Raw genomic sequence first — 27,530 nt, 5'->3', positions numbered from 1 at the left:
AAGTCGGAGCCCGACTTTAAATTAAATTAAAAAAAAAAACAAATTGGGTTTTGTTCAGTAAAAACGTTACTGAACATGTACCGAGTGAAATATTACTGAAAATGTATTAGTAATGCCTTACACTACTGCGTTACAGAAAAAAGTAATACGCTACTGTAATGCATTACTTTTGTAACGCCTTACTCCCAACACTGCTCACTGCTGTCTTGGAGGAGCATCTGAGATAAAGAGATATCATTAGTGATTGTTGTTCTTCTTACGGGTTCCCATAATGCATCAGACCTGGAACTGATACTACGTCTGGAACACAAACACTCGTTTGATGAAGCCGCTGTGAAAGCTTCCCACACACTCTGAAAACCCTGTTAATATCTCAGTCACAAGCAAATGTCATTTAAATATCTCTACTGGGTCGTCTAAACTGAAATTAAATGAAGAATTAGCTTTTTTAAGTCCTAATGAAAAGACCCCAGGAATCTAGTGTTTCAGAAGAGATCTTAAACTTTTCTTATCACATGATCTGCTTTTTACATCAATTTAGCTCTCTACTCTTACTTAAGATGATTCTTGATGTTGCTTATATATTATATATTCTCCAGCTAGAGATGATGTATGTTGTGCAGCTGTGACAACTTGTTGAATTGTGTTAATTGGTTTTCTTGCTTTAGTAATGGCATCCATTCTTGATGTATGAAATACACATCTGTGATGCAATGCCCTGTTATACTGCATTTCTGTATAATATTTATGGTTTCTATAGCCGTGGCTTCATTATGATGGCATTAAGAGGTGGATTCATTCATGTACAGTAGGACACCACTGAAGGCCTAGGTGTGAAATGCATGGACCGCTACTGATATATATATAGGTGTGTGTGTGTGTGTGTGTGTGTGTGTGTCTGTGTGTATGTGTGTGTGTGTGTGACCCTGGACCACAAAACCAGTCTTAAGTGTCAATTTTTCGAAATTGAGATTTATACATCATCGGATGAGATACAACTATTAGAAAATCTGGAATCTGAGGGAGCAACAAAAAGTCTAAATATTGAGAAAATCACCTTTAAAGTTGTTCAAATTAAGTTCTTAGCAATGCATATTACTAATCAAAAATCAAGTTTTGATATATTTATGGTAAGCAATTTACTAAATATCTTTATTGAATGAACATGATCTTTACTTAATATCCTAATGATTTTTGGCATAAAAGAAAAATCTATCATTTTGATCCATACAGTGTATTGTTGGCTATTTCTACAAATATACCTGTGTTACTCATGACTTCTTTTGTGCTCCAGGGTCACATATATATATATATATATATATGAAATAATCATTAAATAATTATAATGATTATATATATATGTGTGTGTGTGTGTGTGTGTGTGTGTGTCTGTGTGTGTGTGTGTGTGTGTCTGTGTGTATGTGTGTGTGTGTGTGTGTGTGCATGTTTATGTGGTTTATGAGGACACAAATTTGTATAATGACATGGGTATGACAGAGGTATTACAATATGAAGGTGGTTTATGAGGACACTGCCTATGTCCCCGTAATTCAAAAGGCTTAAAAAACATACTAAATGGTGTTTTTTTGAAAATCTAAAAATGCACAAAGTCTCCTGTGAGGGGTAAGTTTAGGTGTAGGGTTGGTGTAGGGCAATAGCACACACAGTTTGTTCAGTATAAAAACCATTACGCCTATGGAGAGTCCCCATAAACCACAAAAACCAACGTGTGTGTGTGTGTGAAATAATGTATATGAAAATAATAATATAAATAATATATATGATGCAAATACAGTTTCATGACCAGTTTAAATTTAACCTGTAAATTTTGTCAGCGTGTCAACTGCTGACCCGTTTGTGTAGCGTTATTCCTCCTCATACACTGATACAGTACTTGAGTGAAACTCTTGACTCTTGACTCAGTAGCATCAGGGGCTCTCTGAGAGAAGGTGATGCTGGTTGAGCGGAGGAAGCTCTCTCTTATCAGAGCTTATCAGAGCGTGTGTGAGATGACTGACCACCTGCGTGACTTATGAGAATCGCACGGGGACACGAGCTGAAGCAAACAGCAACCGGGATCTGCGTTCTGTCCAGGGTTGACCCCTGCGAGTGACGTCTGTGTAGTGTGTGTGCCGTGGGAGGTGTTGAAGCTGTGATGTGGTGCGTCTCTGACTCATTGTCAGAGTGTGAAAATAGCCGAGTCAGATAATTCTCGATGTGTTGTTAAACTTCTTCGAGACATTCAAATTGTTGGATGTTTGCTCAAAGGATACTAATCACGGATCGCAGCACACGTGACCTCGCCGACGGTAAGATTGAGTGTGGTTTTGCTCTCTTGAAGACTGTAACCTTTAGTATTTTCTCTCATTGTTGCTCATCACGATATTACAGCTTGACCTTTTAAACTAGCTGTGTGTTCTAGTAAGTCAAAATGACACATCATGCTGCTTCCTTTTGGCATGTGGCTTTTTGTATTTTAAGGCGTGCTTTCTTACTCATAATTCATGGTTTAATGCATTTTTTAGGTCAGATTGTGGAGTACTAAATGAGTGTAGAATGATAAATAGTGTGGATTTTGTGTTGGCAAGAAACGAAAGTTTTGAAACACCTCCATCCACCATGACACAACACCGCGACTCCTACTGCTGCTCATCTCCAAATCCCGTTTGATGTTTTTACCTCATTGTAACCACAATTTACCACATGCTTTTTAAAAAGAAAAGTAATCATTTGAAGTCTTTCCTGAGATGAACGAAACGCTCAGATTAGAATATCTATATCAGGTTTTTCCATCTGAAGATGCAGAATACGTGCTTGTCTCGTAATGGCGGCCAATATTCGTTTCTTAACTTCATTTAAAACTTTAGAACATGGATCACATTTTTTATAAATGCAGGAATTCATGTTTTAGACAATTTTGCCTTTCAGTAAAATAAGATGAGAAAGCAAAATTATAATTAGAAATACAAAAAAATATTAACATTAAAAAAAAGCAAAGGCCAGAATAACATAAGTGTGCCTTATAGGCAAAGAGAAATAAACAAACACATAAATAAAATAAAAAAGTAAAAGTCCATTAAACATGTTTTAAGTATGTCATTATAATTTGTCACAGTTCATTGTTGTGCTGTGTGGCATTAAAGCATCATCTGATGTGTGTTTTACTGACTCTCTCTCGATCTGTGGCCCCCTGCGGCTCTACAGAGAGTTATGAGTGAAATAAAAGCCTGAGTGAAGAATGTGCTTGGATGCAGAGAGATAAAGTGAGCCATCCAGCGTGATGATGATGCAGGCCCTCACTCATAAAGCAAATTACAGCCTAATGCGGAGCAGACCCTGTTCTGTGTTCTTCCAGGGAAACCCCAGCGCCACGGCACCAGTCTCTGTCCGCTCATCATGACACATCGCTTATTAAAGATATGCCACATTAATGCATTAAAAATTATCTTCGTACTCAGATTAGACAGGCGTGCAAAAAAAAATAATAATATCAAAAAGTCTATCTACAAACATTCAGATCGCAAAAGCATGGCGGTTCGGATGCATCTACTCATTCTTTAATATTTACATTTTAAAATAACTGTGAAAAAATGATGGAGTTGGTTTTCTAGCAATGGAGTTGGTTTTCCTTCACTCTTCTATCTATTCACCATCTATTAGTATTTTTAAATCTTATCTAAAGACGTATTTTTTCACCCTGGCTTATAACTCCACTTAGTTTGTTTCTTGGGTTGATTTCCTTGTTACTCTTTTATTTTATTCCTTGGTTGTGTTTAAATGTGCTCTATAACTAAACAGTGTTGTTGTTGTTCACTATACATGACAACGTGTTCATATTTCATACTTGTAAAAAACAATTGAAAATAATTGAGTTAATCTTGCTCTCTTGGCTTTATAGGTTAGTAGATAGAATTGTGTATTTATATATAATATTGTGTGTGTGTGTGTGTGTGTGTGTGTGTGTCTGTGAGTGAGTGAGTGTGTGTGTGTGTGTGTGTGTGTGTGTGTGTGTGTGTGTGTGTGTGTGTCTGTGAGTGAGTGTGTGTGTGTGTGTGTGTGTGTGTGTATTACAGATACACAAGTGTAATACAGTACAAAATAAAATACATTTTATATATATAATAAATACACAAATATATCTATTAAATATAAATACACACACAAATGTAATACAATATAAAAAATTTATTATATATCTATATATACATATAGATATATAGATTAGATAGATAGATAGATAGATAGATAGATAGATAGATAGATAGATAGATAGATAGATAGATAGATAGATAGATAGATAGATAGATAGATAGATAGATTACACACACGCACACACAAACACACACACAAAACATGTCTACACTAATTTAACCAGAAGATGAAAATGAACAAGTTTTAAGATCATGAGAAACAGACCTTTCAGACATTTAACTGGTGGTGTAGATAGATAAATAGATAGATAGCACTCATAAAAAATTGTTTCTCCATGTGAAAAGCTTAGCTTAACACTCATCTTTGCTGATGGGTTTGATCGCCCCTGTTTTGCACAGTCATAACTGGAAAGGCCCTGGTCATAATATGCATTACGGGTACAGGAGTGTGTGTGTGTGTGTGTGTGTGTGTTTGCATCTGCAGTGAACCGGTGGGAGCAGCACGTGTTTGACATATACATTGAGCAGAGGTGTATTACTCATACGTGAGCAGCAGTGGGTCTTCACAAACACACACACACACACACACACACACACTCCTGCATGCGTCAGCGCTGCATTGTTTGTTCCATTACAGTCGAATTGAAACTGTAGCTTCCTGCCCTGCTGCTGTACCAACTGATTAGAGACGCTAATAAACTCAGAGTTCAGCGTCAGAATGATGAAAGATGGCCTGCACGCTGCTTTAACACCACTCTTATTTTTACACTCGAGTGCACTTAAAACACCAGCTTTTATTTGAGTGCCAAAACTTTAATTTACATTAACCATGTATTTTAGGTTTACATTTGTTCATTTAGCACACATGCAAATAAACTTACAAATGAAGGATGATTATAATAAAAAGTGCAACAAAACCAAAATAGTACAAATCTGCAATATTTCATGCATTTTTTACTTTATGAAACCCTATGAACACAGTTGCATCACAAAAACAATGATTCTACAGTAATTCTGTGGTGTTATTGTGTTGCATTTATTTTGTTGCAAAAATACTGCTAATAAAATTATCATTTTAAACCTGTTTAGAGATTGTAAACATTGTAGCAGTGATCTGATAATGTAAACCTTTAATAATAAATGCCAGTGTTATTTTTACTCTGGAGTGCACTGAAATTTGAGCTCCTAATACTTTTACACAAGTGCCAACAAATATTTGATTTGCATTAATTTGGTACTCAGCAGACATATAAAGTAACTTAGAAATGATGGAAAACATGAATGACAAAAAGCACCAGTCTTAGTGCTGCAACAAAACCAGAATAGCACACAAATGAGCAACGTGTCATGAGTAATCCATAAATTTACTGCTATTTAATATTTATGAGTTGCATCACAAAAACACTGAGAAAGGTGATTCTGTGGCATTTTTGTGATGTATTTGTGTTACATTTACCGCTGTTTATGGAAAATAAAAAATAAATACTGCTAAGAAAAATGAGCATTTTAAACCTGTATAGAGGTTGTGAAGAGTGTAGCAATGATCTGATCATAAAAAATAGATCAAATTAAACTATGATTCATAGCAAAAGTACATTGATGATCAAATGTCGTATTACTAATGCAGGATTTCTCCAGTAATTAGGCCAGCATGACAAATAATGTCCAGTTTCACGATGTGAAAGCGTTCGCTCTCAATTCCGCTTCGCCCACAGATATACGCAGTCATATGTTTCTTGATGAATACATAAAAAGATAAAATAGCTTTCACAGGGAACACGTATTAAACTAACACGTCACGTCAGGCCAAGTGAACTCTGAAACAAAGAAAAATGCCTGGTTCTTTCGCTCACAGTTTAAATAAAACTATCTGCCGTCCTAACAGCTTTCAGGCCTTCATTTTCTCATGTGCTCTTCACCCAAAAATACTGCACAGCCCAATTCCCATTTGGGAAAATTATAATGCCGTGAGTCTGCGGCTGCCAATCCATTCAAGTGTATTTATAAATGTATAAAAGACAGCTGATGTAAATCACAGCCTGTTCTCCGTTTAATCAAGTTCATGTTGCACATTTGTGACTTTTTACAAGATTTAAGCGATTAGGCAGAATAAAAATTCAAACATTAAACACACATCTGTGTGTGTGTGTGTGTGTGTGCGTGTGTGTGTGTGCATGAGGATTCATTATTATATCTAATGCTACAGGAATCATTTCAAAAGCCTTCACTGACATGAATTAAATGTTCACTCCTTTGCTTTAAAAACCGTTGCACTCGTGCTTTCAGAGAACTTCACACTTGTCATGCTTTTTTTATCTATTCCGTTTAATGTTAACTGTTTTTTTTTTCTTCACAAGATCTTAATCTTAACCCTTTGGCTCATATCTAGGGTTAAAATTGTTAGTCAGCTTATATTAAATTCCTGCAGCTCTTTTCATGTAATGATGGGATCAAGGTTAATTGTTGATATTTTTATTATTTTTCAAATTTGTTACATTTTTTGAGTACTATAGTTATTTCCAAGTTAATAAATAATGTATACATTAATAAACTGATAAATACTGTGGTCTGAAGCTGTTGCATATTGCATACTGTTTCATATATATATATAGAGAGAGAGAGAGAGAGAGAGAGAGAGATAGTAGTATGTATACTTAATATGAAGTCTTAAGCAGTATGTTAGGATTGCATGAACAAAGTGACCTTTAAAAACCATTAAGTGTTTTTCTCACCTTTCAATGAGTTTGTGCAAAAATTAAAAATGGGGAAAAAAAGTCAATAATGACAATTAATGTGTGAATGTCATTTATTAGCATAGAATGTCATCCATTTCAAAGCTATTTTTGCAATGCAATTTATTTTTAGATTTTACTTTCACATTAGACAGCATTAGATATAGGAACAGAGGAAATAAAATAATATTATTTGCAAGTTAATAAATAAAAATATAAATTGATATGTATGGAAACACTTATAAAATTGTGAATGTCATTGATTAGATCAAGTGTGATTTCCGAGCAATTTTTTATTTATTATAAAAATCACATTAGATGGAATTAGATATTGAGCAAGGATAATAAAATATTATTTACAATTAATAAATGGATAAAAATTCGCTCTGAGACGCACTTTATATTAATTATAGTTATGCAATTCATTTTAAACTTTCACATTAGTCAGAATTAGATATTGAGCAAAGATAATAAAGTCTGTGAAGTCATTTGTTAGATCAAGTGTGATCAGTTTCTGGGTCGTTTTTGCAATGCATTTTTTATTTGTATTATTCATTGTGATGTCAGTGCAAATGCTGTGCTTTCTCAGGGGAGCTGGAGCGCTGCCTGGGCTCTGAGGGCGAGGATGAGGGCAGCGTTTGGGGGATGGAGGCTCTGGACAGCAGAGATGCTCAGGATAAAGTCAGTCTGACACCCAGCGAGGGCACAGAGCCCGGCAGTCCCGTCCCGTGTGCGGAGAGCTGGGCCGACACCGAAACCACGCCGCTCAAAACCCCAGCCGCAGACCCTGAACACCGTAAGTCACTCCAGCAGGCACTTCACGCAAAACAACTCCAAAATAAAGACTCCAATAAAAACCAAAAACAGGCTTTTACAGGAGAATCCTTTTTATACTCCAGAATAAGAGATCTGAAGAACCTATAATGAAACATCAAGAACAGTTTTAACAAAGAAGCTGTATGAAGTACACTATACAGTGTACTTATTACATCCAGTCACTACTGTAGTATGCTACGTTGTTGTCACATGACCTCAACATGAAAGAGCATCCAACCATCATTATTGTATATGCTACTCATACATGTTGAGGTCATGTGACAACAATGTAGCATACTACAGTATGCTGTTTACCGCCTTATATTATTTCTAGAAAACATAATCAGACATAATCAGAAAAAATAGGGTAAAGCTGAAGTTTAACTTCAAATATCCATTAAAGTAACGAATAAAATGCATTTATTTATTATTTTTTTTAAAGAACAACATGAATTGCTTTTTCTCATCCTTGAACTTGTCCATACTAAGTACAAAAATTAAAAATAAAATGTTATGGTTATGTGACAACAATGTAGAGTACTACTGTCTGCAAGTGTTGCATACTGTATACTGTTTCACATATTATGTTTTGGTTAGAAAATAGCAGTGTGCAGTGTTCAGTATTTAGTAAGTAGTATGCTTGGATTACATTCTGAACAAAGGGACCTAGAGTGGCATTAAAACCTAGTTTTAAAAACATTTACTGTTTTCGCACCCTTGAACTGGTCCATAATAAGTAGCCTACAAAAATTCTAAAATGCAGAATAAAAATAATTTTTTAACATCTATGACTGGATGCTTGACTCATGTTGAGTACATGTGACAACAATGTAGCACAATACTGTTGCATACTGCTTCACATATTTTTTTAGCAGTATGCCTATGTAGTGTGCAGTATTCAGTAAGTAGTATGCTAGGATTGCATAAAGTGGCATTAAAACCCAGTTTTAGTGTTTGATTTCACCCTTGAAAGGGTGTATAGGATTGTGTTCTGAACAAAGTAACCTAAAGTGACATTAAAGCCCACATTGTTTTCTCGCCCTAGAACTGGTCCATACTAAGTACAAACATTTAAAATGTAAAATTAAAAACGTATTTCAATAATGATGACTGGATGCTATTCTCATACTGAGGTCATGTACTGTTTCACATGTTATTTGTCAGAAAATAGCAGTATGCATACTTGGTGTGTAGTATTCAGTAAGTAATATAGTATATAATATAGGATTTCATTCTGAACAGCCTAAAGTGACCTTAAATGGCATTTGTTGGCATTAGTTGCTTTTCCAACCCTTGCACATGATTGTGTTCTGAACAAAGTAACCTAAAGTAACCAATTTGTTTTTGTCACCCTATAGAACTAATCCATACAAAACACAAACATTTTAAATGCAAAATAAAAATAAATGTATATTAACGACCGGATGCTATTTTCATATTGAGGTCATGTAGTGTTTCACATGTTATTTTTAGAAAATAGCAGTATGCATACTTAGTATGCAATATTCAGTAAGTAGTATGCTAGGATCGCATTATTAAGTGACATTAAAACCCAGTTTTAGTGTTTTCCTCACCCTTGAAGAGATCTGTACTACATAGAATTCAGAATTTTGACTTAAACTCATCAGATGTGATCAGGAAGATGAGTGAGCGGCCTACATTCGCGTCAGCTTCACACAGTACAGACATGACACATTAAAGAGTAATTATCATCATGAATGTAATGAGTCTGATCTCACTGAGAACGCACTTTCAGTCAAAACTGCTGCTCTCATCAAGCCTCGTAATGTTTCCTCACATCAAACGAGGTGACGGTTCTCCTCTGAAATCAGAACTGAGAGTGTGAGCATTTCTCTTTTGTTCGCCGGAGATCAAACGCTCAGGGTTCGCCTACAACAGACTATTTACAGCGCGGACTCTTCCACGGCCACATGAGAGAAAGAGAGCGCTGGAAAGCCCATGCCAACATCTGCAAACACTTGAGAACTGGTCCTGCGTCGCAGCGCAGCGCTGGCATCCCTCCTCGCGCGCTTCTGCTTGTATTTTAGTCTTATTGGTTTCAAGGGAGGATTTCTGCAACATTCGAGCCATTTTCTCTGTAAACTGAAGCATCATTTGTATTTCATTTGTGAGAATCACAATAACTACATCTCGGATCTACATGAAAGACAACAGGCTGATGTAAGGAAACTAATAACTGTGATGTAAGCTATAAAAAAGATAAACAGCATTTAAATATATACAGCCGAACAAATGACCTGATGTTTATTTTTGTTTACACTTAAATCAATTTTAACCATCTTTTGTGGTTATTTTTTAATTATAAAAAAAATAAATAATCTAATTAAATATAAAAATTATATAAATTAACTTGCTTGTTTTTTTTTGCACTTTAATGTTTGTTTACTTTATACATTTTTATTGTATTTTTTAATTGCATGTACATGATCTTTTTGTTATTTGAAAACATTAAACTTTTTAAATAAATATAATGTTAATATAAACATGCAAACATATTACTTTTAACACTGACTTGATGTAAAGTTAAAATGAAATGAAACACGAATTGACATTGGACTAAATAAAAGCAAGCCTTTATGGCATAATATTCCTCTCAAAATATTAAAAATGTAATTAAAAACAGTAAATTTAAGTAATATTTACACATTTAAATATATTTATATACATGATATTAGCTGAACAAAAGTTAGAAGTAATAAATAAAAGTGTGTTTTTATATTCCTGACCCTGCAGCACAGAAGCAGTCATGAGTAGCACAGGTATATTTGTAGCAATAGACAACAATACACTGTATGGATCAAAATTATACATTTCTCTTTTATGACACAAATCATTAGGATATTAAGATCATGTTCCATGAAGATATTTAGTACATTTCTTACAGTAAATATATCAAAACTTCATTTCTGATTAGTAATATGCATTGCTAAGGACTTAATTTGAACAACTTTAAAGGAGATTTTCTCAATATTTAGATTTTTTTGCTCCCTCAGATTCCAGATTTTCTAATAGTTGTATCTCAGACAAATATTGTCCGATCATAACAAACCATACATCAATGGAGAGATTATTTATTCAGCTTCAGATGATGTATAAATACTCAATAATAAAAATAAAATCTTTTTATTTTGTATATTGTGGTCCAGGGTCACATTTATCATCTTTAGATAAAAGTTAAAATATTAAAATTTAAAAACATGACTTACATTTAAAAGTTATTAAGATGAAAACACTAACGTTTGTTTATCTTTCAGCCTGTGTTTGTAATGTAATCCAGTAGCGTGATGATAATGTTGATGCGCGTGTCTCTTTCAGGTCAGGCTGACGCTCGTGTGATGGACGGCGCGCCGCATTACGACTCTGTGTCGCATCTGCTCAGCCCGATTCACTCGCAACAATGCAACGGGTCCGTCAGCTCGTACCATTTAGACGGCGTTCACGGCGACATGTCGCCCGTCTGCTGGTCACCCGGAGAACACGAGTCGCCCGAGGGCAAAGGTCAACTAGTAGAGCTTGTCAATTCATTTTTCCGATTATTTTATGTGTCCTGGGGTGCAATTATAATCCTAGTATGGGTTTTCATTAAAAACCAGTGTTCGAATTGAAGGGGGGGGGGGGGTAACACCCAAAAAAATATACTGGGGGGGGGGGGGGGGGGGGGGGGTCCCCTGGTTTTTTAATAAAACTATAATACTTGAAACATGAAACTAGTGAAAATGAAATGAGAGGACTTAATTGCTGTATTAAATTTAGACTAAAAACAGCTCGTTACATCTTATTTTATTTTTACGTGTTTTTACAGCATTGCTAATTATAACCAATCACACACGATTCTGTTGAGTTTAGGAATGCAGTGGCCAATCAGAGGCGTTCAGATTAGTCTTGTTTAGACTGAAACTCATGAATTCTCTCATCATACGCAACAAAAGTTCATATGCACGTATGATAAAAGTAAAGAGATTAATTTATAATACAGATTATAAGAGGAGTTATGAGCGCTTAAACACTAACTAGACTGACTGTGCTCATTTACAGCGTGTTCTTTCCCGGCATGATTCAGTCTAATAAAATGCACTTAGAATGCTGCCAAAATTCAAGATCTGGGGCAGAAAATGTATATATTTATATCATTTCATATAGTTAATCAATATAACACGAAGAGTGACATTTTTTTGCAAAAATCACAAATGTGATATTGATTTTAGCCTATACAACAGTTCAATAAACAAGAAGTTATCATTAATAGACTAACGTTTTAGACATCATATTGCCTATTTTTGCTCATTTCGCCAACAAAAATGGATCCAAACACAGCCACAGCACTGTTTTGTGTCTCTGAGCAACATGATGGTGATGGTTCCTGAATGAATCAACCGTTTAATGATTCGATTCAATCACAATGACTCACTAACAGTGACTTGCTGCCACCTACTGGAGGCTTAAATTACATTTAAAGTACCTTTTCATTTTTTTAAATAATTTAAAATATCAGTATTCAGTGTTTTATGATTAAAATATGAAAACATTATTTATGCATTTATAACTGCAAGTTAAATGCATTCATGTCCTGTTAATAAATACATCTAAACGCCTCTTCAGATGCAGCTTCTGTGTTTCCTCTGCATTGCAAAGATTCATTTAGTTGATCATGATTTTATTTGTTTGGTAACACCCCAAATGTCTTATTATTCTAATTGACTTTATTGATTAAATGTAAGAATTTGACTGACCACATAATATGAAGAATATCAAAAACTTTAGGAGTCAGCTGTCCACGGCAGTCCTGCAGCGACACACTCAGGAAAAGATCTGATTATCGTTATCCATAAAATACAAGAAAATATCGAGATATCATATTCAGTCTATATCGCACACCCATAGGCTAGATATTTAATAATTTTTTGCTTAGTGATTGTTTGGTACACATAATTCACTGATCATCATAATATAAGATTTTATCTTAGAATGAGGGTTTCACAATGATAACTAAAATCTGAATCATATTTATATAAGGTTTTATTTATTAATTAATTTAGTTTGTTTTTTAGGAGGGGGGGGGTGGTTAGGGGGAGCTTTGACACAATTCGAACACTGTTAAAAACAGTCATAAATGGTCATTTTAGAAAGAAACGGTTGATTGGAAGAGGCGTGTCTTCTGTGAGACTTCACTGTAAACGCCCACTGCTATGATTGGCTGACGTCTTTGCATATGTAATGAGCATTACATGTGGATTTCTCTCTCAAAAAAAAAACTTTTTCTGTGTTTTTACTAGAATAACTTCTCTTATGTGTAAAATAGGTATCAAGAACATTTTGATTCTCCATTACATGACCACTTTAAATAAATAATTCACCCAAAAATTATCATTCTGACATCATTTACTCACCCTCATCCCAGCTAACAGCCAGCGTTCTCTCAACTTTCACTAACGTTTATTAAAAGTTATATAAATGATAGGACAAAATGTTCTTAAAGTAATGTTTATGGATCATTCTTAAAACTTTATTAGTATTTGATGAACGTTCTTATAACATTGAGAGAAAATGTTCTTGGATCAACATGCTGATAAACATCCTTCTGTTATTTGTACCTGAATGTTCTAAGAAATGTTTTTGTAACTTTAAAATATATTATAATCACGACAAGAAAACTGGACATTTTTGTGCTCTTAGAATATTAAAAATAAATGTTCAAATAACGTTCATTTTGGCTAAAATTCTAAGAAACATTTTTGTAAAATTTAAATAACATTAGAAACATAAAAAGAAAACTGGACGTTTTAACACTCTTAGAATATTAAAAATAAATGTAAAAACATATTTTGGGTAAAAATAACATTTTTGTAACATTTAAATAGCATTACTACGGAAGCGTATTGCATTCACTTGAGGAAAAAAAAATCTACTCTGTTTTTCTGAATTAACGAGTTAATTATCTCAGAATTACGAGATAATTTTTCATGAAAAAAAAGTTTTTGCTCTGTTTTTCTGAATTAACGACAATTATCTCAGAATTACGAGATAATTTTTAAAGAAAAAAAAAGTTTTTGCTCTGTTTTTCTGAATTAATGACTTAATTATCTCAGAATTACGAGATAATTTTTAAAGAAAAAAAAAGTTTTTGCTCTGTTTTTCTGAATTAATGACTTAATTATCTCAGAATTACGAGATAATTTTTAAAGAAAAAAAAAGTTTTTGCTCTGTTTTTCTGAATTAATGACTTAATTATCTCAGAATTACGAGATAATTTTTAAAGAAAAAAAAAGTTTTTGCTCTGTTTTTCTGAATTAATGACTTAATTATCTCAGAATTATGAGATAATTTTTCATTAAAAAAAGTTTTTGCTCTGTTTTTCTGAATTAAGGACTTAATTATCTCAGAATTACGAGATAATTTTTCATGAAAAAAGTTTTTTCTGTTTTTCTGAATTAATGACTTAATTATCTCAGAATTACGAGATAATTAAGTCCTTAATTCAGAAAAACAGAGCAAAAACTTTTTTTTTCATTAAAAATTATCTCGTAATTCTGAGATAATTAACTCGTTAATTCAGAAAAACAGAACAAAAACTTTTTTTTTCATTAAAAATTATCTCGTAATTCTGAGATAATTAACTCGTTAATTCAGAAAAACAGAGCAAAAACATTTTTTTAATGAAAAATTATCTCGTAATTCTGAGATAATTAACTCATTAATTCAGAAAAACAGAGTAGATTTTTTTTTCCTCAAGTGAATGCAATACGCTTCCGTACATTACAATCACAACGAGAAAACTACATTTTTACATTCTTAAAAAACTTTCAAATAACATATTTGGAGGAAAAATAACAGTGTTGTAAGAAATGTTTTTGTAAACGAAGTAATATTATAATCACTGGACATTTCAATGTTTCAGAAACATTTCAAAACAACGTGTTTCCCTGGGATGTCAAACCTGTTTGAATTCTGTCTTTCAACTGAAAAACTGAATTTTGACTGTTTATTTATTGAAAGATGAATCCCAAAACAAAAATCTCTCTGTGCAGACGGTGGAGCCTTAAACCCCGAGACGGCCGTCCAGACGTGTCCATACTGCCAGCGGACGTACCGGCACGACGCGTCTCTGCAGGAACACATGAAGTTCTGTCAGGACAGGGATGGAGGAGACGGCACTTGTCCTCTGTGTGGATTCAGTACGCCGTACCGCGCTCATATGGAGCGCCACCTGACCCTCCACAGCCAGGTGCTGACATCAGACGCGTGCATAACTAACCACACACATACAGAAACACAGCATGCTCATGATTGCACGTCTCTTCCAGAACTCCATGTCTGAGCCCGGTCTGGAGAACAGAAAGTTCAAGTGCAATCAGTGTGGAAAGGCCTTTAAATACAAGCATCACCTCAAAGAGCACCTGCGCATTCACAGCGGTAAGAGACTCCAGCATCACTTCAAGCAAAGCGGATTCAAATGATTCAGCAAAAGGAATCTCACCAAGAAATGCCCGTCATATTTTACCAAATTATATTGTGCATAAAGTAAATAAAGGATTTCTCTGCCATGCTGTGATTTTTTTAGGCAATTATTTACATTTACATTTACATTTAGTCATTTGGCAGATGCTTTTATTAGATTAGATTAGATTCAACTTTATTGTCATTGCACATGTGGGTACAAGGCAACGAAATACAGCATAAGCAATCTTATTAGGATAATAAGTAGTTCAAATAAAAAAGTATATATTTCAAATTGGAGTGAAATGTGTGGAAGCCCATTTCGGCCACATCAGAAAACCAAATTGTTAAGAAAACAGTCATGCTTTGGTAAATAATTGACATAAAAATCTGAATTATGACATTAAAAATTGAAATTATGAGATGCTAAGCCACATAGGGAAAAAAATCATGCTTTGGTAAATCAAAATTATGACAAAAAGCCATAATTTTGAGATAAATTATGACATATAAAGTAGGGGTGCTCCGATTGATCGGTTACCGATCACTATCGGCCGATAATCGCATTGGGATGTTTGATCGGTGGTCTCTATAAAGGCAGATCTCAAAAAACGATCTCTAGCTGATGACGCGTCTGCTTTGAGAGGTCTGTCTCAGTCTCTGTCCAGCGCGGGTGAAATAATTATAATGCTGAAGGTGAGGTACAATTCATATTTCTTCATTAACTTCTAAAGTAATTTGAAAACTTTCAGAGTTTAATTCCATACATAATTCCACAAACAGCGTGAGTGAATCACTGCGCGGACTCACTCTTTCTCTCTCAAAGTGCGCAAACGGCTTCAAATCAAATTGCGTCTGCACTATAAGAGAACTGCACGCTGCACAGTCAACACAGGAATTGTCACTTGCACTATCGAGGCAGTGTCGCATTGTCACTAAAGTTTATAAATAGCATTTCGTTTTAAATTCTTGCCAGTGTTTAAAGAAACCATTCAGCGCTTGCGCGCTCTCATGCACACTCGCAGCGCACACACATAATGCCAGGTTTACACATACTCCGTTTGCAGGGGGTATGCGGTGCATATTTTTTCCACGCTCATGTTAATGGATTAAAGCGTTCACACTGCACACGGTTGCGGTCCGGCACTGTGTTCCATGAGCGGTGCAGAGATCCTTTCCGCACCAAGTCTATTTTTGCTGCACTGCATGCACTGAAAGTGACAGCACATTGCTTGTGGTAAATATGAACATGGATTGACACGGAAATGTAGTAATTACACCATAAATGCTTAAAATTAAAGTCTGCTGTGTTTCACAGTCAACACATAGGCTATGGCCTTTTGGGTAGGTTTAAAGGAAAAGAACACTTTTAGATAAACAGGGCAATAATGGATGGCACTAGTGGAGGTATAGGAAAACAAAGTTCTTTATGAACCGCAGGATTGCTTGTAATAAAGATTTAAATGCTAAAGAAAATGCAGTAGAGCTGACTGTATCTGTCAGTGAAAAGTTTTCATTTAGAACGTTCTGTGCAACAACAATTGCAGCCGTTTCAAGCGCAAAATAGTTTAAGACATGCTTTTTTGGGCGTTAAATAATGGCACAAATACCAGTAATTTGATGAGTGCAAACATTAGTAAATCTCATTGTGTGATTCATTTGAATACTCTGCACCCATAAATTTTGGGTCTGAAAGAGAAACTCCTATAAATGCATATTCAGTAAGTTCAGGCGCAAAAATAACTGTTTCTATGCCTTTTCAGTGCTAATTCTAATTCTTGGATGTGATGTAAACATTAACTTTTATTTTGAATGTGATTAATCACAATCATTTTGCAATACAAATATTTTTTTAATATATACATATATGTGTCACGTTTTGCTGGGAGCAAGGAGAACGCAGGAAACGAGGAGAATAATTAACATTACATTTAATGAAGATACCAGGAAACATGGAGCACAGGGATCAGACATACACCGAATGAAGATTAAGACCGGACAGAGAGGCAGGGAAGTACAGGACTTATAAACACTGGGGAAAACTAGATAATTAATGAAACACGGCTGGGGGCAAATAAACTAATAATGAACATGAACAACCAAATATGGGCACAAGAGGGAGGGAAACAAAAGACACAGGGACAAAGGTCTGACAAAATGTGTGTGTATTTATGTATACCTAATAAATATACACAGTACACACACATATATAGTATATAAACATAAACTTTTATTTTGAATGTGATTAATCGCGATTAATCGTGTTGCAGCCCTAATTATGTTACATTTCTGTGTTTCTCCTGTGCAGGTGAGAAGCCGTACGAATGCTCGAACTGTAAGAAGCGCTTCAGTCACTCGGGCTCCTACAGCTCACACCTCAGCAGTAAGAAGTGTCTAAGCGGCGGTGGCGGCGCGACAGGGAACGGGGCTCATTATAACGCCCATCCTGCGTACCTCTTCCCCTCACCCACTTCGCCCCCTGCTGTCGGCAGGAGAAAGGGCTCTCGGTTCCCCCTGGAGTCATCCATTCCCGTCCTGAGCCACTCGTGGGACCCGGCGGAGGATCTGGCGCTAAGGACCGGTGTGTTTAAGGGCACAACACTTCTGCCGCTGCTGCAGTCGCGCAGCAAATTCGAGCATCTGCTGCAGGAGATGCTGCGGAGAGAGGTGAGAGACGAGAAACAAGCGAAAACTGAAAACTTCTCTCGGCCGTACGATGCCCAAACATCACCCACAACCAATCACGCGACTTATAGAGAGCTGTCGTCACCGCAGCGGGCGTCTTGGCATTCTGTGCCGCAGCAGATCCTCGTGCCTTTACCGACACCCGCCCAACTGGATAACTGCTGGCCGAGCGAAGAAAACGCAAGTCCGAAAAAAACCCCCACGTCGCCCACATTACCCGAACGGCAGCATCCCATTGGCTCACGCTTCGGCTCTCCTCCTGGCTTGGAGCTGTCAATCAACACGTCGCCACGGCAACCAAACCACATCCAGAGCGAACCTTTAGACTTGTCTATTCCCAAAGCGCATTCGGTCGTGCCATGGAATCCAGTGCGTAATGGCAACTTAACACATCATGAGGGCGTGTTTAAGAGACTGACTCCACCCTCTCAGCAGCAGGTGGGCGGGGCCTATGCTGCGTCGCCGCTGTTCAGAAGCATGGTGTTCGGCAGCTTCCCGCTCTTCAATCACATGATCCCCGCTGGTCTGGGACACAATGGTCTGACATCACTTCCTCTCACGCCACCCACGTCCAGTCCCGGCTTCCTGTCTCCTGTGGCGTATATGGTGGAGGCGGAGTCAGAGCCGATGCTGAAGAGAATGCAACACGAAAGACATTCGATCATGGTAAGCGCAAACACACCAGAACACACTCGAAATAAAGGCTACTTCAAAAACTATATGAATGTACAATAAAAATATTATATTTTTTAGGTTACACTTTATTTCAATAGTCCACTTTAGACATTCTACTAACTATAAGTAACTTTGTAACTACATGTCAACTAATTCTCATTAATTTGCAACTACAAGTCTACTAACTCTCAGTAGGGTAGGTTTACGGTTAGTAGAATAAGTTGACATGCAAAGTTGCAAAGTTTCTAATACTCAGTATGTTGTATGTTGTGGACCCATCAAAAATAAAGTGTTAGAAGATATTAAGCAGACAGTCTACTAATACTCTAATGACTGCTAGTTGACATGTAGTTGCAAAGTTACTTACTGTTAGTAGAATGTCTAAAGTGGACTATCAAAATAAAGTGTTACCATTTTTTATAATAAAAATGTATTCTAAATATATGCAATAAAATCTAAAAATGCAAATAAGATATTCATTATAACAAAATTGTGTTCTAAATATGATTAATAAAAATGTAAAAATAGAAAATGATATTCATTATAGCAAAAATGTATTCTAAATGTGTAATAAAATATAAAAAATATGATATTCATTAGAACAAAAAAAAAATCTAAATATGATGAATGAAAACATGTTCATTATAACAAAAATATATTCTGAAAATGTATAATAAAATATAAAAAAATATAAATGTGATATTCATTATAACAAAAATGTATTCTAAATATGTGAAAGAAAATATAAAAATAAAAATACGGGATTCATTATTACAAAATGTATTCTAAATATATACAATAAAACATAAAAATACAAATAAGATATTCATTATAAAAACTGTATTCTACATGTCTAATAATATACAATGATATTCATTATAACAAAAATTTATTCTAAGTATGAATAATAAAATCTAAAAATAAAAATTATATTCATTATAACAAAAATGTATTCTAAATATGTATAATAATATTAATGTGAAAAACAACAAACAGAAGACCTGTGTAACACCTTAATAAACAGCTTCCTGTCCTGTGTAGATATATTTCCTGTTGAAACAGGAAGTTGGGGTGAAACATATTGTTGTTATTAGACTTTTTTTTTAATACCCAGTAGCCATTGATTTACATTTTTGCTTATTTTATTGCAAGAAAACAAGTTTTAAATGTTTATCAACATTGACTGTTTTATTGATTTGTATTGCGCTTTTCACAACACACACTGATTCAAAGCAGCTTTACAGAAAAATATGATGTTTATAATATCTTCATATCTTTATGCCTTATAGTCGCATTCATTCATAATATAGTTTAATTTATCTGCCAAAAGTTACATTTAACTTAGTTTTGACTCAAAAATATTTATGGTAATTAATATTTATTAATAAAAATGTATTTATGGTTGTTGATTTGTACACCAATTGTTTAAAACCTTTCAATAAATTAGGCCAATAATAACAAAATAGAATCATTTGAATGAATTCTATTTTGTTTAGTAATGTAATATTCAGCTTTAATCTTCAACCTTCTTTGGAAATGCTAGTAGTTCGAATGAGAAAGACTGATTTTACACTCTTAGTCATAAAAGCAGAATATGAAAGGTTAACTATATATACACACACGCACATGCACATAATGCAAGAGCGCCTCGTATTGCAGCAGCTGCGCTGACATCCATGTGAAGGTGAATGATTTCCTCTGCTTGAGCTGTAAACAAAGACGCCACGCTCAGGGAAATTCCCTGCACTTCATGTTAAAGGGCAGCGAGAGCAAACGCCTGCACACTCATATCTGCACTCAGCATCTCACCGTTACACTGCGGACAGTCATGCATGCTGGATATTTCAAATATGCAAGAATATTTGTGACCCTGGAGCACAAAAGCAGTCATGAGTAGCACAGGTATATTTGTAGCAATAGCCAACAATAGAGTGTATGGGTCAAAATTATCCATTTTTATTGTATGCCAAAAATCATTGGGATATTATGTAAAGATCATGTTTCATGAAGATATTTTGTAAAATTCTTACCGTGAATATATATTTTTCAAAACTTTTGCATTGCTCAGAACTTCATTTGGACAACTTTAAAGTCGATTTTTTTTTTTTTTTCGTACCCTCAGATTCCAGATTTTCAAATAGTTGTATCTCAGCCAAATATTGTCCTATCCTAACAAACCATACATCAATGGAAAATTGACCCTTATGACTGGTTTTGTGCTCCAGGGTCACATTTAGAAAACAATAGTCATAGTCTTTGTCATGATCACAAAAGAGGATTCAGTAGCGAATGTGAAATATAACAATTTATTAGATTATTAGATTAACAATATATTAAAGGAAGCATGTGCAGAATCACAGTCACTCTTGGCAGCTCAGGGATGCAAATGGGCAGCTGTGTATCTCCCGGGAACATACAGAATCCTCCGTTTACTCGTAAACGAGTCCAAAGAAGACAAAGAACAGGAACAGGGAACTCGAACACAACCAGGAGCACAGCAGGAACACCAAACGATCGGACAACACAGGACAGAATGCACAGGTCTTAAATAGCAGAGCTGATCAGCAATATTTGGGGGGGGGAGGGGTGACCAGAGCAGGTGGATTAATGTGTGAATGAAAAACGGGTTTCAATTTAGAGACATGAAAAACGGAATGAATTCTCCTGTACGCCGAAGGAAGTTTGAGGCGGACTGCCACTGGGATAAGAATAGTTTATAACAGACGGAGCGGAAAGGAATATTCTTGGAAGAAAGCCACACCTTTTGACCAATGACATAGACGGGAGGCTTAGACCAATGACATAGACGGTGGCGATCGGCCTGAGCCTTAGTGCGCGCTCCCACACGGAGGAGAGTCCCACGGGCTCTCCTCCAAACAAAGCAGCTCTTGAGGTTGGTAAATGCAGCTTCAGCTGCACCAGATAACCTGAACATTGTTCTGGTGGAGGTCAAGGCCGTCAAAGGAGCGGCTAGTTGGCTGAAATTGCTAATAAAACACCTGTATAAATTGGCGAACCCTAGAAACCTTTGCAGGGCCTTACGGGAATCTGGGGTTGGCCAATCCACCACAGCCTTAACCTTGTCGGGATCCATGCGCATTCCCTCGGAAGAGATGATGTAACCCAAAAACGGGACTGACTGTGCATAGAAAGCGCATTTCTCCGCCTTGACAAAAAGCCCATTCTCGAGCAGCCTCTGGAGCACTCGCCTGACGTGCTGAACATGTTCCTGGAGAGAGGAAGAAAATATCAATATGTCATCCAGGTAGACATATATGAACTGATCAACCATGTCTCTCAGCACGTTATTAACGAGTGCTTGGAACACCGCGGGGGAGTTGCATAACAAGATATTCAAAGGGCCCTCTGGGTGTATTAAACGTGGTTTTCCACTCATCCCCCTCCCTTATGCGGACCAAATGATAAGCGTTGCGCAAATCTACAGTGGTGTGAAAAAGTGTTGGACCCTTCCTGATTTCTTTTTTTTTTTGCATGTTTGTCACACTTTAATGTTTCAGATCATCAAACAAATTTAAATATAAATCAAAGATAACACAAGTAAACACAACATGCAGTTTTTGAATGAAGGGTTTTTTATTATGAAGGGAAAACAAAATCCAAACCCACATGGATCTGTGTGAAAAAGTGCTTGCCCCCTAAACCTAATAACTGGTTGGGCCACCCTTAGCAGCAACAACTGCAATCAAGCATTTGTCATAACTTGCAATGAGTCTCTTCCAGCGCTGTGGAGGAATTTTGCCCCACTCATCTTGGCAGAATTGTTGTAATTCAGCCACATTGGAGGGTTTTCAAGCATGAACCGCCTTTTTAAGGTCATGCCACAGCATCTCAGTAGGATTCAGGTCAGGACTTTGACTAGGCCACTCCAAAGTCTTCATCTTGTTTTTCTTCAGCCATTCAGAGGTGGATTTGCTGGTGTGTTTTGGATCATTGTCGTGCTGCAGAACCCAAGTTCTCTTCAGCTTGAGGTCACCAACAGATGGCCGGACATTGTCCTTCAGGATTTTTTGGTAGACAGCTGAATTCATGGTTCATTTATCACAGCAAGTCTTCCAGGTCCTGAAGCTGCCCCAGACCATCACACTACCACCACCATATTTTACTGCTGGCATGATGTTCTTTTTCTGAAATGCTGTGTTACTTTTACGCCAGATGTAATGGGACACACACCTTCCAAAAAGTTCAACCTTTGTCTCGTCAGTCCACAGAGTATTTTCCCCAAAGTCTTGGGGATCATCAAGATGTTTTCTGGCAAAACTGAGACGAGTCTTTATGCTCTTTTTGCTCAGCAGCGTTTTTCTTCATGGAACTCTGCCATGCAGGCCATTTTTGCCCAGTCTCTTTCTTATGCTGGAGTCATGAACACTGACCTTAACTGAGGCAAGTGAGGCCTGCAGTTCTTTAGATGTTGTTGTGGGGTCTTTTGTGACCTCTTGGATGAGTCGTCTCTGTGCTCTTGGGGTAATTTTGGTCGGCCGGCCACTCTTGGGAAGGTTCAACACTGTTCCATGTTTTCTCCATTTGTGGATAATGGCTCTCACTGTGGTTCGCTGGAGTCCCAAAGCTTTAGAAATGGCTTTATAACCTTTTCCAGACTGATAGATCTCAATTACTTTCTTTCTCATTTGTTCCTGAATTTCTTTGGATCTCAACATGATGTGTAGCTTTTGAGGACCCTTTGGTCTACTTCACTTTGTCAGGCAGGTCCTATTTAAGTGATTTCTTGATTGCGAACAGGTGTGGCAGAAATCAGGCCTGGGTGTGGCTAGAGAAAATGAACTCAGGTGTGATAAACCACAGTTACCACAGTGTTTGTCACACACACACACACACACACACATACAGAGCGAGAATGATTCAGTGAACCCATAAACCGTGACTTGCATTTGCTTCACAAGGATAAAATATACATAAATGTGATTCTCTCTTAAATACACTGTCAAATTTCTAGATAAAAACATCTGGTAAATAAATAAATAAATATGCAATATACAATTACATGATTTAAATGCTGGATCAAAATAGCAAATGCTAATTTGCATAATTATGACCAGCTTATTGACCATGTAAATTAAAGTGCAAGAATTAAATAAGTGCATTTAGTTATTAACGGTGGTGTTATACTGCATTTGAACTACTTCAGGCAGGTTTTAAAAATGTATTTATTTAATATTTAATAAACTACATGGCAAATTACATATAATAATACTTTATATAATAAAACAAACACAATAATGAACACTTTTACTGTACGTGAACTGCAAAAGAAAAAGATTAATATAGGTGAAAATTAGTGCTGTCAAATGATTAATCGCAATTAATCATATCCAAAATAAAGGTTTTTGTTTACATAATATATGTGTGTACTGTGTATATTTATTATGTACATATAAATACACACACATACAGTATATATTTTGAAAATATTTACATGTATTTATTCATGTAGATATTTATATTCATGTAATTTATATTTTATATAAATATATTTAATATATAAATATAGCATATTTTTCTTAAATATATACATTTATATATACATAATAAATATACACAGTAAACACACACACATATATTATTTGAACCTAATATATTTCCTACATTCATATTCATATGTATTTTAATGTGAGTAAGTTAATGTCCATGTTTTTGTGTGAAATACTGTGGAGCACACTGCATGCGGGCCTAATAATAACTAATATTTGCTGCTTCTTGTCTCGGTGCAGGCTGAAGCGCTGAGTCGCGGCGGTCTGGAGTATCTGTCTCTGATGGATGATGGGATGGATGGAGAGATCGGTCATGGGAGGAAGAGGCTAAAGAAGACGGAGGAAGGACTGTATGCCTGCGATATCTGCAACAAAACCTTCCAGAAGAGCAGCTCTCTGCTGCGCCATAAATATGAGCACACAGGTACAGTAACACTAACTCAACATCAGTTCATTTCATTAGAACACTTTACTTCAAATATATATATACATACATACATTTATCTATATATATATATACAGTGGTGTGAAAAAGTTTTGGTCCCCTTCCTATTTTGCATGTTTGTCACACTTTAATGTTTCAGATCATCAAACTAATTTAAATATTAATCAAAGATAACAAATAAAAAGTGTTTGTCCCCCTCCCTGTTAAAACATAACTGTGGTTTATCACACCTGAGTTCATTTTCTCTAGCCACACCCAGGCCTGATTACTGCCACACCTGTTCGCAATCAAGAAATCACTTAAATAGGACCTGCCTGACAAAGTGAAGTAGACCAAAGGGTCCTCAAAAGCTACACATCATGTTGAGATCCAAAGAAATTCAGGAACAAATGAGAAAGAAAGTAATTGAGATCTATCAGTCTGGAAAAGGTTATAAAGCCATTTCTAAAGCTTTGGGACTCCAGCGAACCACAGTGAGAGCCATTATCCACAAATGGAGAAAACATGGAACAGTGGTGAACCTTCCCAGGAGTGGCCGGCCGACCAAAATTACCCCAAAATTACCGACGACTCATCCAAGAGGTCCCAAAAGACCCCACAACAACATCTAAAGAACTGCAGGCCTCACTTGCCTCAGTTAAGGTCAGTGTTCATGACTCCAGCATAAGAAAGAGACTGGGCAAAAATGGCCTGCATGGCAGAGTTCCATGAAGAAAACCGCTGCTGAGCAAAAAGAACATAAAGACTCGTCTCAGTTTTGCCAGAAAACATCTTGATGATCCCCAAGACTTTTGGGAAAATACTCTGTGGACTGACGAGACAAAAGTTTAACTTTTTGGAAGGTGTGTGTCCCATTACATCTGGCGTAAAAGTGACACAGCATTTCATAAAAAGAACATCATAGCAACAGTAAAAAATGGTGGTGGTAGTGTGATGGTCTGGGGCTGCTTCAGGACCTGGAAGACTTGCTGTGATAAATGAACCATGAATTCAGCTGTCTACCAAAAAATCCTGAAGGACAATGTCCGGCCATCTGTTGGTGACCTCAAGCTGAAGAGAACTTGGGTTCTGCAGCAGGACAATGATCCAAAACACACCAGCAAATCCACCTCTGAATGGCTGAAGAAAAACAAGATGAAGACTTTGGAGTGGCCTAGTCAAAGTCCTGACCTGAATGTTAAGATGCTGTGGCATGACCTTAAAAAGGCGGTTCATGCTTGAAAACCCTCCAATGTGGCTGAATTACAACAATTCTGCCAAGATGAGCGGGCCACAATTCCTCCACAGCGCTGTAACAGACTCATTGCAAGTTATCACAAATGCTTGATTGCAGTTGTTGCTGCGAAGGGTGGCCCAACCAGTTATTAGGTTTAGGGGGCAAGCACTTTTTCACACAGGGCCATGTGGGTTTGGATTTTGTTTTCCCTTCATAATAAAAAACTTCATTCAAAAACTGCATGTTGTGTTTACTTGTGTTATCTTTGATTTATATTTAAATTACTTTGATCTGAAACATTAAAGTGTGATAAAAAATCAGGACGGGGGCCAACACTTTTTCACACCACTATATATATAGATTGATAGACATTTTTATTTATATTTTTATTCACTATAATACATATTTACTATACTATGTATATATATGTCCTAAATGAAATTAATTTAATATATTCATATACATTAGATAAGCAGGCAGAAATCTAACTAGTCTTTGTTCTTGCTCGCTGCAGGGAAGAGACCTCACGAGTGTCAGATCTGTAAGAAGGCGTTCAAACACAAGCATCATCTGATCGAGCACAGCCGCCTGCACTCCGGAGAGAAACCCTATCAGTGCGACAAATGCGGCAAACGCTTCTCGCACTCGGGCTCGTACTCACAGCACATGAACCACCGCTACGCCTTCTGCAGCCGCGACAGTGACCCGGACCTCGCCGAGCCGCCCGCCGCTTACCTGAGCGACTCCAGCAGAGACGAGGAGGACGAGGACGATGAGGAAGAGGACAGCGCTTATGATGGAGGCGCGAGGACGGAGCAAACAGAGGAGAAACCCGCAGACGGAAGCCAGAAACAGGAGAGTCCTGACAGAGAGTGAGACGATGCTGCAGTGTTTACCAAAGATGTGAAACGCACATTTACCACTGACGCGTTCTCTTTAGTGTTCAGAGCTCCCAACTGTGAACAAACACATCCAAACACAAATATCTGACCCTGGGCCACGAAACCAGTCATAAGGGTTAGTTTTATGAAATTGAGATTTATAATATTTGGCTGAGATGCAACAATATTTGGACAATAGTCGGCTGAGATGCAACTATTTGAAAATCTGGAATCTGAGGGAGCAAAAAAATCTAAATATTGAGAAATTCTCCTTTAAAGTTGTTCAAATGAAGTTCTTAGCAATGCATATTACTAATCAATAATGAAATTTTGATATATTTACGGTAGGAAATTTACTAAATATCTTCATGGAACATGATCTTAATATCCTAATGATTTTTGGCATAAAAGAGAAATGTATAATTTTGAGCCATACAATGTATTGTTGGCTATTGCTACAAATATACCTGTGTTACTCATGACTGCTTTTGTGCTGCAGGGTCACATATACATGAACATGCGTTTGTCCAAAGACTTGAGCAACAATCTACGGCGCCCAAAATCACTGTGAGGCACAAACGAGTCGGCAATGTTACCGAATTAATACATAAAACTAGATAAAAAAAACAAAAAACAAGCATACTAAATAAATAAATGCCAACGAAGAGAAGAATTATCTCAGAAAACCTACCAAAGTCATATTTTGTATCAAAACAATAATAAAAATTATTAATTATTTTGCATAAAGAAAATTATGCCTGTTTTAGGACCATTAAGATTTTTTGCACTGGCATTAAACAAGCAAAAATAAATAAATAAACAAAATAAGAAGCACATTATTGTAATGCATATATATACGTCATGAAATTTGGACCATCTTTAATTTATGCTGATATTTAAAAAATATTATAATAAATGCATGTAAATGTCATAATACAGTAATCTGAAATGGTTCTGAAAGGAGGCT

At 36.2% G+C, this 27,530-nt stretch overlaps 1 protein-coding gene across 1 annotated transcript; it reads left to right on the top strand.

Moving 5' to 3' along the window:
- The first annotated feature begins 1,921 nt into the window (after nucleotides 1-1,921).
- LOC306879607 (zinc finger E-box-binding homeobox 1) lies at nucleotides 1,922-27,182 on the top strand. The gene is made up of 8 exons (XM_079432693.1): nucleotides 1,922-2,309; nucleotides 7,473-7,679; nucleotides 11,036-11,218; nucleotides 14,746-14,942; nucleotides 15,022-15,130; nucleotides 17,463-18,505; nucleotides 24,262-24,445; nucleotides 26,197-27,182. Exons 1-8 carry the CDS (start codon nucleotides 2,255-2,257, stop codon nucleotides 26,556-26,558), a joined length of 2,340 nt encoding a protein of 779 aa, XP_079288819.1. The 5' UTR covers nucleotides 1,922-2,254; the 3' UTR covers nucleotides 26,559-27,182.
- The last annotated feature ends 348 nt before the right edge of the window (nucleotides 27,183-27,530 follow it).

The sequence above is a fragment of the Barbus barbus genome, assembly GCF_936440315.1.
Source record: "Barbus barbus genome assembly, chromosome: 13".
Lineage (NCBI taxonomy): Eukaryota > Metazoa > Chordata > Actinopteri > Cypriniformes > Cyprinidae > Barbus > Barbus barbus.
The sequence above is the reverse complement of the archived record's forward strand: the minus strand, read 5'-3'. Positions and strand labels throughout refer to the sequence as shown.